The sequence below is a fragment of the Prionailurus bengalensis genome, chromosome D2, assembly GCF_016509475.1.
Source record: "Prionailurus bengalensis isolate Pbe53 chromosome D2, Fcat_Pben_1.1_paternal_pri, whole genome shotgun sequence".
In the NCBI taxonomy this organism is placed as follows: Eukaryota; Metazoa; Chordata; class Mammalia; order Carnivora; family Felidae; genus Prionailurus; species Prionailurus bengalensis.
In genome coordinates, this window is record NC_057351.1 from 39,006,828 (window position 1) to 39,024,992 (window position 18,165).

The 18,165-nt window shown below is 50.7% G+C and overlaps 1 protein-coding gene across 1 annotated transcript in view; it reads right to left on the minus strand.

The window, feature by feature from the left end:
- ZCCHC24 (zinc finger CCHC-type containing 24) overlaps positions 1-18,165 on the minus strand; it is a 64,273-nt gene that overhangs the window by 41,654 nt on the left and 4,454 nt on the right. Inside the window, exon 2 of the mRNA XM_043596706.1 lies at positions 10,113-10,313. Coding sequence (XP_043452641.1) covers positions 10,113-10,313 — 201 coding nt within the window. The remainder of the gene's footprint in view (positions 1-10,112; positions 10,314-18,165) is intronic.

Genomic DNA, 18,165 nt, shown 5'->3' on the forward strand with positions numbered 1-18,165 from the left:
CTCACAGCCTGCCACGCTGGTGTGCAGAAGCCAACAGGAGACGCACAGATAACCCTGCAGGTGGGCCCAGCAGACAGCAACCGTGCCTCTTGTACAGCCAGCTGGGATTTTTGCTCGCACCACAGCTGCAGCCCTAACCCACTCCGGCCTTCCTGACAGACTCCCTGGGGCTGGGCCAGCAGTGCGATCTTCCACACACAACAACGTGGCCAGACCAGGTCTATTATGGCCTCTGCTCACCTCATCCTTGTCCCTCCTTATTTCCAGTAACCCTTCTTTTTAAAGAACCCCAACTTTCTGAGAGCATGGAGATCAAAGTCTGGACGTTAAGGCCGATAGATCATAGAACCTAATTTAAAAAGCATGGGCTCTGGCATGAAGAAGGCCTGAGTCCCAATTCTATCTTTGCTGTTTACTAGCTATGTGACTTTTGACAAGTCATTGGACTTCTCTGGGCCTCAGCTTTATCATCTGGCAATTGACCGGATAGAGTTTTGGAGAGAATTAAGTGAATTAATACATACTGCACATCTAGCTCAGTGGTCAACTCAATGCTTACAGACTATTATCATTGTTGTTAATGTTGTTGTTGCCCTTGAACTGGAGGCCTGGCACAGGGTGGAGACAGCAGCAGGGGCAGGTTTTTCAAGAACCAAATGGCAGACTTTCTTGACTCCTGGACCTTCCAGGGCCAGTGCTGACACTGGCTGGAGAGGGACCCTGGCCCAGGCACAGCCCCAGCCCACAAAGAGGTGCTGCCCTTCAGCATCACTGGTAATTGGTTTCCAGCACCTTCCGCATCCGCTTCAGGGGGCTCCCAGTCTTCCTGTAGTGCCCGATCCCCCTCACACTGCCCCTGGGACATATGAGAGGCCCCATCAGTCCGATGGCTGAACTGGACACCTCTCTCCACCCTTAAGGTTGGAAAAGAATCAATTAACAGAGTACCAGGTTCCTGTACACTCAGTAGCGTGTCCTGGGCTCAGCTCTGCCCTGGGCAGATTATGTGTCCTGGGCACAGAAGGGGCACTAAGCCAAGCCCCCACCACAAACACACATACCCACACAAGCTCATGTGCAGTTGGCTCAGACAAAGTACTGCCATCCAGGTCTCTGCAGCCTGACACACTGGCTTGCAGAAGCCAACATGAGATGCACAGATAACCCTGCAGGTGGGCCCAGCAGACAGCAACCATGCCTCTTGCACAACCAGCTGGGATTTTTGCTGTCATAGAGCTGGCAGCCCCTACCCATCCCGGCCTTCCTGACTGCATCGGGGGCCTCAGAGTATCTCCTGGTTCCTGTCCCACCACCCAGGCCATTGGCAGTGAATGCCTTAACCACGCTCTCACTGCTGTCTCACTCGGAGACCGGAGCTCCACAGGCGGCTTCAGGACCTAGGCAGGGCTGCCTAGAATTCTCCACATTCTGCTCCCAGTTGGACCATTTAAGATCTTAAAAGCATTCAGGTCACTTAAAAATCATTCCACAAAAGGAGAGGAGAGAAAGGAGCAGAAAAAATATTTGAAGAAATAATGGCTGAAAACTTCCCAAGTCCAGTGAAAAACTTTAAGCAACACATCCAAGCAGCTCAATAGACTCCAAGTGAACACGAAGAGATCCACAAATAGACACATCATAGTAAAACTGCTGAAAACTAAAACAAGGAGATGTTGAAAGCTGCAAGAGGAAAATGACATGTCATTTACAATGGAATTCTAACAATGTTAACAACTGACTTCTCATCAGAAATGATGGTGGCCAGAGGGCAGTGGGGTAACAGTCAGTGTGGTCAAAGATTAAGAGAACAAAACAAAACAACCCAAAAAACAAACAAACAAAAAAAAACCTGTCAGCCAAGAATTCTATACCCTGCAAAGATATCTTTTAAAAAAATGAAAGGGAGATAAAGACATTCCCAGATAAACAAAAACACAGAATTCATTGCTGACACACACTTTCAAGAAATACTATAGGAAGTTCTTCAGGCTGAAAGCCAATGACCCCAGACATAATTCAAATACACATTAAATAAACAGGAGTTCTAGTAAGATGATTATGTAACTATAAAAGATAGCACATATGCATATTTCTTGTCCTTTCTTCGCTGATTTAAAAAGCAGATGTAGGGGCACGTAGGTAGCTTAGTCGGCTAAGCATCTGACTTTGGCTCAGGTCACGATCTTGCAGTTTGTGAGTTTAAGCCCGGCATCGGGTTCTGTGCTGACAGTTTGGAACCCGGAGCCTACTTCAGATTCTGTGTCTCCTTCTCTCTCTGCCCCTCCCCCACTCACGCTTTGTCTCTGTCTCTCAAAAATAAATAAATATTTAAAAAAATAATAATAAAAAGCAAATGTAGAAAACAGTATGTACGTAATGTATTACTTGTCCTATAACATATAGAAATGTAAGATATTTGCCACTAATAGCACAGAGAAGGCAGGTAGAAGCAAATCTGTCTTGGGCCAAGGAAATTACTCCAGGTGATAAACTGAGTCCACAGGAACAAATGAAGAGATCTAGAAACTGGAAATAAAAAGCTACCATAACAAAAACTGTGAACATACAATTGTTCTCTTTTCTTCTTCCAGCTTCTCTAAGATACATAAAATTATATAAAGTAAGAATTATAACAAGTATCGTTTAATTACAACACACATAGATGTAACATGTAGAACAATAATGCCACAAACATCAGAAAAAGAGAACAGAGCTATAAAGGAGTGATATTTCTATATCTTATTGGAATTAAGTTGGTATAAATCTGAAGCAGATTTTATAGGTTAAGATATGTAACATAAGCCTGAGAGCAGCTTTAAAAAAAAGTGAAAAAAATCATTAAAGAAATAAAAAGTGTACATTAGAAAAGTATCACTTAATGCAAAAGGAAGCAGTACAGGAGGAACAGAGGAACAGAGAAGACATGAGTAATTCAGAAAATAAAAAGTAAGATAGCAGAACTAAATCTGACTATATCAATAATCACATATATAAAAAAGAGCATTAATTGTTGATAATATGAATGGATCAAACAATCCAAACAAAAGGCAGGGATTTTCAGAGTGCATATAAAAAGTAAACCAAGGGGCGCCTGGGTGGCGCAGTCGGTTAAGCGTCCGACTTCAGCCAGGTCACGATCTCGCGGTCCGTGAGTTCGAGCCCCGCGTCGGGCTCTGGGCTGATGGCTCGGAGCCTGGAGCCTGTTTCCGATTCTGTGTCTCCCTCTCTCTCTGCCCCTCCCCCGTTCATGCTCTGTCTCTCTCTGTCTCAAAAATAAAAAATAAAAAATAAAAAATAAAAAAAAAGTAAACCAAGATCCAACTGCATGCTGTCTACAGGAGACACAACTTAGATCTAAAGATATGAATATAACTTAGATCTAAAGGTATGAACATATCTTCATACGAAGATATGAAGTAAAATGATGGACAAAGATCTATCGTGTACACAGTAACCATAAGGAAGCTGGTTATACTAACATCAGACAAATTTGACTTTAAAGCAAAAAATGTTGGAGCGTCTGGGTGGCTCAGTCAGTTTAGCGCCCAACTGTGGCTCAGGTCATGATCTCGCAGTTCATGGGTTCAAGCCCCGCATTGGGCTCTGTGCTGACAGCTCAGAGCCTGGGGCCTGCTTCAGATACTGTGTGTATGTGTGTGTGTCTCTCTCTCTGCCCCTCCCTCACTTGCGCTCTGCCTCTATCTCTCTCTCAAAAAGTGAATAAACATTTAAAAAAAACTTTTTTTTAAACAAAAAATGTTACTAGAGATAAACAGGGACACTTTATCACGATAAAAGGATCAATTCATCAGAAATTGATAGGCACAGATGTAGCTAACAAGGGAGCACCAAAATACATGCGATAGAAATTGGCAGAATTGAAGAAAAAAATAGTCAATTCAACAATAATAGAGATTCCAATACTCCTATACTTACAATAATGGATACAAGAATGAGGTAGAACATTAGCAAGGGGACAGAAGACATGAAGAACACCACACCAACTAGACCTAACAGACACCTACAGAACACGCCAACAAACAACGGCAGGACTCAGTCTCTACTCAAGTGCCCATGAACTGTTCTCCAGGACAGCCCAAAGGCTATAAAACAAACCACAACAAATTTAGAAGCACTGAAATAACACAAAGTGTTATTTAACCACAGTGGAATAAAACGAGAAATCATCTTTAAAAGATACTTGGGACACTCGCAAATAATGTGGATATTAGACATCACACTTCTAAACGACCAGTGGGTCACAGAAGAAATCACAAGGGAAATCAGAAAATACTCTGTGATGAATGAAAATGAAGACACAACATACAAAATTATGAGATGCAGCTCAGAGGAAAATTTGGACCTGTGAACACCAATATTAAAAACAGAAGAGGGGCTCCTGGGTGGCTCAGTCAGTTAAGCATCTGACTCTTAATTTCAGCTCAGGTCATGATCTCATGATTCGTGAGATTCAGTCCCACATCAGGCTCTGTGCTGATAGCACAGAGCCTGCTTGTGATTCTCTCTCTCCTCTCTCTCTCTGCCCCTCTCCCGCTCACACGTGCACATGCACTTCTATTCTACAAATAGAAGAAAGAGGGGTGCCTGGGTGGCTCATTTGGTTGAGCATCCAACTCTTGGTTTCAGCCCAGGTCACAATCCGGGCATGGGATCGAGCCCTGCATTGGGCTCCATGCTGAGTGTGGAGCCTGCTCAAGATTCTCTTTCTCTCTCTCCCTCTGTCTCTCTGCCCAACTCATGCTCTCTCTCTAAAATAAAATAAAATAAAATAAAATAAAATAAAATAAAATAAAAATTTTTAAATAAAAAAAATAGAAGAAAGATGTAAAATCAGTAACCTAACTTTCCATCTTACAAAACTGGACAAAGAGCAGACTAAACCTGAAATAAGCTGAAGGAAGGAAATAATAAAAATTAGAATGAAAAATTGAAAGCAAAGACTCAGGTATTTGCACACCCATGTTCATAGCAGCATTATTCACAATAGCTGAAAGATGGAAGCAATCCAGGATAGATAAATAGACAAACAAAATGTGGTCTACATACACATACACACACACACACACACACACACACACACACACACATGCACACACACACATTATTTGGCCTTTAAAAGAAAGGAAATTTTGAAACTTGCTACAACATGAATGAACCTTGAGGACATTATGCTAAGTGAAATAAGCCAATCGCAAAAGGACAAATATTGTGTGATCCCACTTATGTGAGGTACCTGGAGTAGTCAAAATCATAGGAACAGAATGTAGCATGGTAGTTGCCAGGGAATAGGGGAAGGAAGGAAGTGAGGGGAGATTATTGCTTAATGGGTACAGAGTTTCACAAAATAAAGAGAGTTCCACAGATGGATGGCGGTGATGGTTGCCCAACAGGTGAATATACATGTGACCCTTGCACAGTGTGGGGGCTGAGGTGCCAACCACCAAAATAGTCACAAATATGTGTATAACTCTTGACTCTCCCCAAACTTAAGTACTAATAAATAGCCTTACCAATAACATAAATAGTCAACCTATATTTTGTATGTTACATGCATTCTATACTGTATATAATCAAGTTTGCTAGAGAAAAGAAACTGTCATTAAGAAAATCATAAGGAAGAGAAAATACGTTTACTGTACTGTATGGTTTTTACTGAAAAAAAATCCATGTATAAATGGACCCACACAGTTCAAACCAATGTTGTCCAAGGGTCAACTGTATTTCATGCCACTGAATTGTACATGTGAAAATAGTTAAGATGGTAAATTTTATGTTGTATTTATTTTACCACAATTTTTTTAAAAGATTACGGGGGGGGGGGGGCGCCTGGGTGGCGCAGTCGGTTAAGCGTCCGACTTCAGCCAGGTCACAATCTCGTGGTCCGTGAGTTCGAGCCCTGCGTCAGGCTCTGGGCTGATGGCTCAGAGCCTGGAGCCTGTTTCCGATTCTGTGTCTCCTCTCTCTCTGCCCCTCCCCCGTTCATGCTCTGTCTCTCTCTGTCCCAAAAATAAATAAACGTTGAAAAAAAAATTTTTAAAGATTACAGGGGAAAGTAATGTAATAGAGAACAGAAAAAACAGTACAGGCAATCAACTAAACCAAAAGTTGGTCTTTTGAAAAGTTTAACATAACTGACAAACACGTAGCTAGATTGACCAAGAAAAAAACAAAAAAAGACAGAAAAAGAGAGAGAAGGCTCAAATTACATGAATCAGAAACAAAAGAGGGGGACATTATAACCAACTTTAGAGAAATGAACAGGATTATAAAAGAATATTATGAACAAGTGTATGCCAGTAAATTCAATAACTTAGATGAAATAAACAAATTCTATAAAGAAACAAACTACAGAAACTGACTCAAGAAGAAATAGAAAACCCAAATAGACTTATGACACAAAAAAAGACTGAATTCATAATTTTAAAAATCTGCCCACAAGAGAAAGCCCAAGTTCAGATGCCTTCACAGGTGAGTTCTACCAGACACTAAAGAAGAGTTAATAGTAATTCTTCACAAACTCTTCCAGAAAATAGAACAAGATGGAACACTTCCCAAATCATGGAACTGATAAATGCTATTACATGGATGAACCTTGAAAGCAATATGCTAAATGAAAGAATCCAGTGACAAACAACCACACATTATATGATTCTCTCTGTGTGAAATGTCCAGCATAAGCAAATCCTTAGAGATAAAAAGTAGATTATTGGTTGCTAGGGGTTGGGGAACCAGGAGGTAGTGATAGCTAAAGAGTATGAAGTTTCTATTTGAGATGATAAAAATGATGTAGAGGGGCACCTGGGTGGCTCAGTCGGCTAACATCCAACTCTTGATTTTGGCTCAGGTTACGATCTCACCGTTAGTGAGTTTGAACCCTGCATGGGCTCTGCGCTGACAGAGCAGAGACTGCTTGAGTTTCCCTCTCGTTCTCTGCCCCTCCCCCACCTGAACTCTCTCTGTCTCTCTCAAAATAAATAAATAAACTTTAAAAAATGTTCTCTAATTGGGGTGCCTGGCTGGCTCACTTGGTAGAACATGTGACTCTTGATCTTGGGTTCCTGAGTTTGAGCCCTACATTAGGGGTAGAGATTACTTTAAAAAATACGACCTTTTAAAAAAATATTCTATACTTGATTGTGGCAATGGTTGCACGGCTCTGTGAATATACTAAAAATTACTGACTTGTCCACTTTCAATGGGTCAATTATAGGGTATGTGAATTATATCTCACTAAGGGTGTTACCAAAACAAGCATTCCCATTCCACTTTTAAATATTTTATATGTGCTGAACTCATAGTATCCCATGTGACAAAAGCCTTGCCCACCCATTCCGCCATTCCAGAAGACCTGTACTGAGCACCTGTGCGTGATATCTCGGGCCAGCATGGCGGTAGACAGATGAATCTAGCCCAGCACCCGCCCCTGGAGCTTGTGGTCAGGTGAGGGATGGGAAGCATCTAATTATATTCCAGCCTGCCAAAATACCTAGTGCCTTGCCAAATCCCTTCCCTGGTACCTCTCCACTGTGACCCGAGGGAGAAAAAAAAAAAAAATAATGCTAACCAACATTTATTGAGCGCTTACTGTGTGCCAGACATTGTGCTAAGCACTTTCCATGCATGAGTTCCTTGAATCTGCACAACAATCCTATGAGTTAGTGTCCTCATCAGCTTCACTTTACAGATGATAAAACTCTCATGCAAGGTAGAGGGAGGTCCTCAGGCCCGCAGGAGTCTCTGATAGAATCCGGTTTGAGGAGCTGGAAGAGAGCCTTGACCCGCTCAAGAGGGAAGCTGAGGCCCCACAGGGCCTGGGCATCTCAGCCTGGGTTGGAATGAATGCTCAATAAAGCAAAGAGCACTGAAGCCCCAAGACTGGGGTTCTCACGTATATTCTGCCCTCTCCTCAGCACTTCACCTCTTTGAGACTCGTTTTGTCCAGCTGTAAAATGGGTACTCCTACTAAACTGTAAGATGAAGCACTCCCACTTCTGCAGGCAGAGTTCAGAGCCCTGCACGGGCTAAGTGAATATACTGTGCAATCCAGATAAAGGAATATAGAGGAAGAACCAGGTTTTTCACTGTGCTGGAAATCGAGAGGCACTGACACTGAGGTCAGGGACACTCTGCCCCCTCGTTAGGAGAGTTCTGGTGCCTTCTGGAGAGAGGGTTGGGCATGCGCGCGCGTGCGCACACACACACGTTCCTCCACCTCTGCCTCATCATCCCTTCTTCCACCAACCCGCCAACCCCACTCAAGTCCTCCTTCCCCTAGAAGCGTTCCCAGGCTGCCCGCTCAGCACAGGCACACCTCCTTAGAGCCCCCAAGAACCCCTGTTGGGGTCTGAATGTCACCTGCCTGCTGGGGTGAAAATTCCAGCTCGTCCGCTGACTGGCTCAATGATCCTGTGTGAGTGCCTGACTCACACAAAGCATCACGTAACATGAGGCTAATGGGAGACCTGACATGCCGGGTAGTTGTGAGCGAAGGCTGTAGGCAGGAGATGATGAGGTATGGTGAGTGACACGAGGGGCCACTGCCCGGGTGGGCCATGGGCATATCCTTGAGGAGCAACCAGATTCTTAGCTGCCTATTTGCCCCTGGACCCATCCAGAGAACCTCTAGGGATTGGGGCCTTACCCTCTGCTGAGATCCCCTGGTGCCAAGGGCCCCTGGCCTACTGCGTACGCTGAGGCAGACGGGGCCCATTGGAGGGTGGGTCTGGAGGACAGCCGTCATGGGCCGGCCCCCATCCGCAAGGTCTGGGGTGGGCCTCTCTTAACCAGGGTTGGGGGGAGGGGGAGATCACTGCTATCCACAAATCACTGGGGATTTTACTAAAATGCAGTTATGTGGGGGGGGGGGGGGGGGGGCACCTGGGTGACTCAGTCGGTTGAGCATCTGACTTCGGCCCAGAGCCTGGAGCCTGCTTTGGATTCTGTGCCTCCCTCTCTCTCTGCCTCTCTCTCTCTCTCTCTCTCTCTCTCTCTCTCTCTCTCTCAAAAATAAACATTAAAAACATTTTTTTCATAAAAAAAAAAAAAAAAGATTCTGCATTTCTAACAAGCTCCCAGGCGACACTGATGTGGCTATGCCTGGCCACACTTTGCGCAGCAAGGACCTAACGCGGGGCACGGCTGTTTCTGAGAAGAGGAGGAAGCAGCAAGCCCGTCTCGGCCTCCCACTGGTCTGAAGGCACCCAGCCCCACCCAGCCACTCCCCAGGCTTCCAACATCTGGAGGGTAAGACTGCATGGATTTTCTGAGTTTCCAGGATCCCATTTCCATTACATATGTAAAATTAAAGTAAAAATACACATTATGAAAACATTAGAAAGTACGAAAAATAATAGGAAAAAAAATCACGGACCATCTTGTAACGTATTTAAAACAACGCTAACCTCTCTCCCCAAGATGCCAAAGCCATTGTCGGTCAGAGAGTCCAAGGTCGTCTCGTGAGTAGGATCTGATCCGCCCCGTCACAGCGAAGCACTGAGTGGGAGACAGGGGCTGCTCCCCACACTCTCCACCTCCTGGCACCCTTCCCACCCCGAGAGAGAGAGATGCCCAGCCTGCAGTGCCTGAGGCCTTCACCCAGGCCTACCCTGGGGGGCACAGAGCCGGGGGCAAGGCCCTCTCAGCTCCCCGCTCCCAGGCAAGAGACCGAGGAAAACTGCCACAGAGGACGAGAGAGGTGGGGTCGGGGGGAGGGGGTGCACATCTGGATTCCTGGCCCAGAGCCCGCATTCCTTCCCTGTGAGTGTGAGGAGATGGGGGTCTCTCTCGGGAGAGCTGCGAGGAGGCGGCTGGCCCCGCTCCTGCCCCACTGTAACAGGACCCACCCTGGCAGGAAGACTGGGGACGTGAAGGCCCAGAACCTCATTTGGGGGCCCTTTACCCACATTGCTTGCTAGATGGTGCAGGCTCAAGCTGGGGCTCTGTCCCATCCACACCAGCCAGCCCTGCCTCAGACATACCAGAGGGGACAAAAAGGTGGGAGACCAGAGGCCCGCGTGGCCACTGGTTGGTGGAAGGGGGCTCCGGGTGGGGGGTGGGGCACTGTTCTACCCACAGAAGCTGGGCGGCCTTACCTGGGGGCAGTCCTTGATGTAGTGTCCTTTGTTGAAGCACAGGTGACACAGGTAGTTGGGTGGGGGCCGCTTGCTGGGCTTGCGGGTCTCAGAGGTGAGGGTCAGGTCAGAGAAGTGCTCGGTGAGGGAGCTGAGGCCATCGGCGATGTTGTTGAGGGAGCCATAGGGCGAGGCGCTCTTGTACACACTGCTGCTCAGAGCCTGTGGGGGACAGAGGCTGTGAGGGCTCCCAAGGCCTGGGCACACGCATTTGCAGCCGTGGCCTCGGGGGGAATTTCCGTGGGCATGTGCACACACATACACGCTCGTGAATTCACACTGACTCTTTAACTGCCCCTGGGCTCTGGCCGCCTGGAGCCTGAGTTCCGTGGGCAAGCCAGTTAACCACTCGGGGCCTCAGTGGCCCTGTCTGGAAAACAGGAATAATGATAGCTACCTCCCAGGGTTTCTGTGAGGCTAACATGAGGCCACAGATGTAAAGCACTTTCTCTCCCACCTGGCACTTAGGAACCCCTGAGTCCATGCTGCTGACGGTAACGACGATTAGCGTTAGTTCTTTTACACACCGCCCGGAGGTAAGAAGGCGTAGCAGAGGGCAACCCGTTAGATTTGGGGCTTTGCCACTTCCTGGTGGCGTAACCTGAGACAAATCACTTATCTCTGAGCTGACTCAGTATCCCCTTCTTACAGGAAAGTGGAGCACCAGCTTACAGCATTGTTTCCATTGTACAGAAGAGAAGACTGAGGTTCAGCGCTCTGCCTGGTCTCCTGTGGCACGAGGCCTGTGCAGACTGCGTCCGGGGAGCCCTCGGGCCGGCCCAGGCCCGCCCTCTGGGAGCCCAGGAGGAAGTGGCCCACTTCTCCCACCTCCAGCTGACAGGAACCAGATGTCTTGCCTGGCTTCAAAGCAGACACGGCCCAGGCCCCCTCCTGGTGTATACAGCCTCTATTTATAGGAGTCACGGGCTCTAGGCAGCCAGGCACACTGGAATTTAGCAAAGGTAGGGCCTGTGGTGAGGCTGGCAGGGAACAGCCACGGTACCCCCTTCCCGAGGCAAGGCTGAGGCTGGAAGGAGGCAGCTTCCCCGGGAGGGTCAATGACAAACCTGGGCGTGGGGCTTGGGCATCCCCTGACCCCAGCTCAGGTATCAGGAGCTCCAGGAATGAACTACAGACCTCGGGGAGCCTTGGATCTAATAGGAAGACAGCCTTGTTCCTAGAAGTCCCCAGGCTGCCAGGGGAGGAGAGCCCCTGAGAGGAAGTTGCCTCAGGCTCCCTTACAAAGACGGGGCAGATGTGGGCCCAGAGGGGGGACAGTCCTTTCTGTGTTGCCTCAGTGTGGGCAGGGAAGGGGATGAGCTGAACGCAGGCCCCAGGGGATCAGGCACTCCTCCCCCCCAACCAGGACAGACGTCACTCCTCACACGGGTTTACCTCAGCCCCCCTACTGGGTCTGTCTCTGGGGGCCTGGCACCCCCCCCCCCCCCCCCCCCCGCTCCTAGAGGACACAGCCCTCGCCATCTAGGGGCCACCACTCTTCTTGGCTTCCTGGACACCCTGCTATGTGGACTGAGGCCAGCCCTTTCTCTCTCTGGGCCTCTGTTCCCTCTCGTGTAGGTTTACGCTAGAGCCTGGGGGAAAAAAGACACAGACACCACATCCAGGGCAGCGCGACTAAACACGCCGTCAGCCTATGGTGCCTGAGCACGGACCTCAAAGGCTCCTGATGACCACCTCTGCTCCAGTGCTACCCAGGACCGGTGGACGATACCACGCAAACTTGCATTCAGTGTGAGGGTGGTTCTCCAGCTCTCAGATGAGCCAAGACAGAGTGGTTCATCCTGAGAGGCAGAGCCCCGCCCCCCCCCCACCATCCCTGGAGGTGCGCGAGCCAATTCTGAGCAATCTTAAGGGGTGCGGGGAGGGGTCCAGTGGCAAGGGGATTAGATGATACCAGTCACATCTACTGAGCGCTTACAATGTCCCAGGTACTGGAAACTTCACACGTATTAAGATAGCTGGTGCTCAGCACAATCCCATGAGTCACTGTCCTCATTTTACAGATTAGATGAGTATGCCCAAACGTGTGTTGCACGACTCGAGAAACTTTTAACAAGTACGGGGTACTGGGCCCCACCTCAGACCTACCAAGGCAGTCACCTGGGACCAAGGGCCTGGAATCTACACCGTTTTATTGTGGTTAAGATCTACGTTACAGAAAGCCAACCGTTTTAATTATTATTTTTTAAAATGTTTTAATGTTCACTTATTTTTGAGGGGGGGGGGGAGGGGCAGAGAGAGAGGGAGTGACAGAATCCGATCCAGAGCTCCAGGCTCTGAGCTGTCAGCACAGAGCCCGACGAGGGGCTTGAACCCATGAACCCACATGAGATCATGACCCGAGCCGAAGCCGGACGCTTCACCGACTGGGCCACCCAGGCGTCCCCGTTTTTATTATTTTTTAGGTGTGCAGTCCAGTGGCACCAAATACATTCCCATTATTGGGCAAAATCACCACCATCAACTCGAGTACTTTTTCACCATCCCAAACTGAAACCCACTCCCCAGTAAACACTAACTCCCGGCTCCCCCTCCCCCCAGCCCAAATCTGCTTTTTATAAGCTCCCCCAGGCAGTTCGGTACAGACGGCCCAGCCCTACCTGGCCTTGGGAGCACCTGGACTTTCCAGCCACCGAGGTCTCTCCTTAGCTTGACTCGAGGCCTCTCCCCACCCGAACTGGCCTGAGGGAGAACAGCATCACCACAGCCTCCCAGAGAAAAGTTCATCCAAACAAGAAACTCCAAGCTCCAAATGGTGTGACTCATCCTCATGGCTGGGAAACGCAATTTCACAAATAACAACCCTCTTCGTTCCCCCCCCCCCCATTCTTTCTTTTCTTTCTTTCTCCTCTCCCCCTGCCACCCCCCTCTGGAGAAGATTTAAGCTAGTCCACAGGAATCGGGACTGTTTTGGTAGCAGACTGTCCAGAGGAAGGGGAAGTTTGGTGGGTGCCAGAAAGTACATTAATTACACCCTGAACAGCCTCTCCCCCGTTTGTGGCCACACCGTCCTGCCCACGGGTGACCCCGCGGGTGTCCCTGGGCAGCCAGAGGCCTCTGAGCAGCCTGTCCCGTCCCTGGCAGCTTGATGCCCCCACCCACCAGCTCAGGCGCTCACAGCTTGTGTCGCGCCGGCAGCTCCAGGTCAGAGAAGCGAGGTCAGAGCTCCTCACAGCCTCTCTCACCCCTAGTGTGCCCTGGCCTGGCCCTCCTGGCTGCTCCAGCTCCCTTCCCCCAGCCCCGGTTCAAGATGACACCACCTTAGAGCTGAAAGGACAGAGCAGGCAGCTGACTCGGCCACTCTCGTGTTCCAGATGGAGAAACTGAGGCCCAGAGAGGCCCAGGGGCACAGGCGAGGGCACACAGCCAGGCCTGAGGGCCAGGAGTCCTGCTCGCCGGCTGGCTGAAAGGGCGGGTGAGGCTGCAACCTGTTTCCTCTCCAAAGACCCAAGGAGCTGGGGCCGTGGAGGTGAAAGGCGAGTTGCCTCTTCCACAGCCTATGGCGACTGGGTGGAGCAGAGGCCAGGACACGCGGTGTCCCCTCCCCTCCGGCTGCGGAGCGAGGCCTGGCCTCTTGGGCTTCCCGTCTGTAAAATGCAACATGGAACAGGGAAGGCGGGCAACACTGGTGATCCCTGCAGTCCTACTTCCTTAAGGTCCAGACACCAGCTACTGAAAGACACCCCCGGAGCCCGCACACAGACGGCACTCAGTCGCCGTGGGCCCACCTGTTCCGAGTCCTGCTGCCTGGAGCTGGAGGGCAAGGCCCGGCAGGAGCAGCCCCTCGTCAGTCAGCCCCTAACTCCCAAACAGCCCCAGTGTCCCACGGGGCATCCGCTGTCCCCCCTCTAGTTCTGCACTTACCATCCCCACCCCCGGGACGCCCTCTCTGTGTCCATCCAAACCTCCTCCAGGACCTGGCTCCCAATCTGGTTATAACTTTAATGGTGTGGCCCTGAACCCACCCCCTCCTCCTACTCAAGCCTTGTGCTCCACGGGACAGTGTGGAAAGCACAGACTGAGGTGCTCCTGAGAGACGTCCTGCCTCCTCCGAGGGCCTCCTGGACCTCCCGGCCATAGCCCTGTCCGTCAGGACTAGGCCTGGTAGGGATCATCCCATGACTCAGCTGCCCTTGGCTGAAGGAGCTCTGAGGTCCTTCTCTAATCTCTTCATGCAGTAAGTCTCTTTGCTTCCCCGTGAGGCTGGGCATATCCAAAGGCAAAGATTCTGCAACGTCCCATCACCCCAGATTCCAGACTGTTCCTGCCGCTGCTCATGCCTACAACTCTCTTGGGTGCAGATAATCACAGGCGCTGAAGGGCCAGGGCGCCCCACTTGACAGACGAGGTAATGAATGTCCTAACACCTTAGAGATATAGGTTGGGGTCTCCGAGTTGCCATGAACAAAGTGAAAGGCACTCTCACCCCAGATTAAGCTGCTCAGGGCACTGGTTGAGGGAAGCCCCACTACTGTGCTGAGTGGAAGCCTCTGGGCCCAGATCACCGTCCTGGAGGAAGAGACCACCTTTCTCTCCCCCCTCCTCCCAGCAGCCAGCAGGCAAGGTGGGGTTTTCACACCATATCTGGGGGATAGAGCATCCAGCTTCTGCCCATTGCTAGAACTTCCCCAAGGCTCTGGCATGGCTGTTGCAGAAAAACAGAGGGGAAGATGCTAAAATCTATTCTGATCCTGCTTGTTTCGTACACTCGGCTGGATCCTTTCCCTTTCTTGGTTTTCTTATACCTGCAAGAACACCATTTGGATGGGCATCTTTGGCTCCGTTTTACGGAGCTGGACGCTGAGGCTCAGAGAGGCTGCGTAACTTGCTCAAGGTAAAACAGCCACCATGTGGCTAAGGGGAGATTCACACCCACATCAGTTGGCCTGTTATATTTCAGCTCCCACATGGCCTCCAAGGCTTAACTTCTCCTATGTTAAGGAGAGCCAGAGGAAAAGAACAGGTGTGGACCACTCTCCCCGGCCTGTGACATCGTACTGTCAAGCCTCTTGGCCCTGGCAAGATGAGACACCAGCTTTTCTGGGCTACGTGAGGGGTCTAGGTCCCCAGGCTGGGGGTTCTGCGGGGGGTGGGGGGCAAGGATTTCCAGGGCTGACTCCCCACTCCCAGCCCCCAGGACAGTAAGAGGGCCTAGCAGGAGGGGGGCAAACAGGAGTCAGGGCAAGTGCATAGAAGCTTCCAAAGGCAGCCTAGAAGGAGAGGAAACCAGTGCAGAGAAGAGAGGAGAAACAGCCAGCAGAGATGGAACCACGCCCACAGAAAACAACGCAGCGATGGGCAAGGGAGAGGCAATGAGAAGGGGAACATCCGAGGAAGTCCTGCCCCTCCCAGGCCAGAGATGGCCCTGAAGTGGGGGGGCTCTCTGATCCTAATCCCCAGCTCTGTGGGGGTTCTTTCAACAGCTAGACAACTGCTTTCTTATCCCCAAAAGCCACCCCTGTCTCCTGCTTCCATACGCACAGCTACGTGCATGAAAACACGCGTATACACGTACACATTCACACCCCTGTCTTTAACACCAGAAACCACTCATTTCACAAGTGACTCCGCCCCTTCTCCAAGGGGATCCGCACTTCTTCTCCCCCAGGGTCTGTCTGGGGCTCTCGCCCCCAGAGTCCCACACGAACAGGCAGAGGAGACAACCTGTTGATAGGATGGGGACTTGGCCAATGGGAGAGTGAATTCACATGTTGACTAAAGATTTCTCGGGCATGGTGAGAGCCCACACCTGCTCCTGTTTCCAAGGTCCGAAGCTGACCTGCGGGCCAAGAAGGTGGCAGGCCTAGCCATGCCAGAGGCAGCAACCCCTCACCCAGAAACCCCCAGGGCGCCACGGCCTCCCGGAGGCCCATTCACCCACGCGTGCAAAACACAATCCCTGTCCACAGCCAGAGCTCAGTGAAAGATTCTCACTTAAGGAAACAGTCCATGCTCTTTTTGGCAGGGCGAGTGGGGAGAGAGAAACGGGGAAAGGACCTGGAGAGGGAGGAGCACAGTGGCAGCAGGGCTCCACTGAAAGGACCCAGGAAGACCCTCCCTCCCCATCCGGTCCCTCCTGCTCCCGCCCAGGTCACCGCTCACCTCAGAGGTGCTCCCATTCTGCAGCCATAGGCACTCTGTGCAGCCAGAGCGTAAGCACTGGGGACCAGCTGTCTCTCACTTCTAGAACGCATTCGCGGAATGAGCACAGAAAGCGTGAGTTTGACAACCTAAGGACTGAAAGGCACCCTAATATTTAGCCAGTCTGGGAGTACCACCGAGGCTTGCAGCCTCTATAGAAGGGGGCCTTGATCTGAGATCTATTGTCGGCACGTGGGTGCCATGATCTCCTTGAAATCACACGCAAGGGCGCGTGTCTGTGTGTGCCCGCATGCCTGTGCTCTGGGCACTCGCGCCTCGGAGAAGAGCTCGCGCTGTCTCCGATTCTCGAAGAGATCCACTACCACAGAAGGCAAAGAACCATGAGCACACCTAAGTTTCTGCTCGGACACCTCTAGCGACAGGGCTTTCCTATCTCCCAAGTCAGCTCTTTCCAAGTAATCAAGCAAAATCCATAAACATTTCCCCTGGAAGGTGGAACAGGAGATGAGGTACGGGGACGCACATCGTCACAGGTCTAGAGAGGGAAGAGAGGGGGAGTCAGTGCAATGCAAATCATCCATCCACCCATCCACTCAGTGACCGAGCACCTAGTAAGTCCCAGGCGCTGCCTGAGCATCGGCTGCTAGGACTTACAGGTTCGAGAAGCATGCTGACGACGTAGCTGTCCAGACACACGCAAGTACAGAGTAGGTCCCTCAGCAATAGCAATGGTCATGACACGCCTCCCCGGAAGCACACACGGCGTGTCTGCCACGGGCCACAGAGGCCAGAGGGAGGTGGGCGCCCCGTGGCAGCTGGGGAAAGCCTCTCGGAGAAGGGGCAGCCACGTGCACCAGAAAGAAGTTGGAACCTGCCAAGGTGTTGAGGGCAGGCAAGACCCAGGGCAAAGCTTAGCGTCTGCACTCAGCTTCCCGGCATGGCCAGAGGAGGACAGAATAAAAGATTATACACCACCACACCCACGCCCACATATACACAGTGCAGATCAAGCCTCCTGAGACCTGAGCTGGGGCCCTGGTGCTGTCACTGATCCCCTGATGGTATCATCCTCCTGTTGGAGAGCCTTTTCCCCACCTGGACAAGGGGGACACTGCACACAGGCTACGATATGAGACAAAAGTGTTGCCAAATGCTCCGCGTCCATCGTCTGACTCTCGCGAGCCAGGGCTCCCTTGGACTTCCGTCATGGCTTCAGGGAGCCCCGTGCTCGGTTTCTGGGGAGCGGCTGGAGCAGGGACACAGCAGGAAACCTGGTACCCGTGACCAATGCCTACCACTGCTCAAAAGGTTCGGGATCAGGGACAGAATATCAGAGGCCCTGCGGCTTGACAGAACGCCTCTGGAGACTGGCCGCCCTGCACTGGGGCCCAGAGAATGATCGAGGTGACAGCCAGCAGGATGAGCCACAAGGGACAACTGTAGCTGGAGCATGGAAGAGTTCCAGACGCAGCTCTGCCACTGACATGCTGGGTGACTCTCCAGGCCTGTTTTCTCTCCTGTAAAATGGGAGCTATGAAAAAAGAGATGCCAAGAAAAAAGCACTCCCCAAGAGTAAGGGATTGCTTCTCGGGACCATCTTCCCCTCAAGGCCCCCCTTTCGGTGCTGACAGGGCCTGGCCCTCTGCCTCTGCTAATTACAAATTACTAATCCTGCCTGCTTTCCTCCCTCCCACCTGACTCAGAAGGTCCACAAGGTGTGGCCTCCCCTCTGAGTCCAGGCCTGCCTAGTCAACTCAATTTGATGGAGGGAGGGCCAGGCCACCTCAGCCTACAGGCCCTCGGATGACGGTCCTCCTTGCCTGAGTCAGAGCTCCTCCCAGGACTTGGGGCTGCCCCCTTCCCCCACCACACGCACACAAAGGCCACAAAC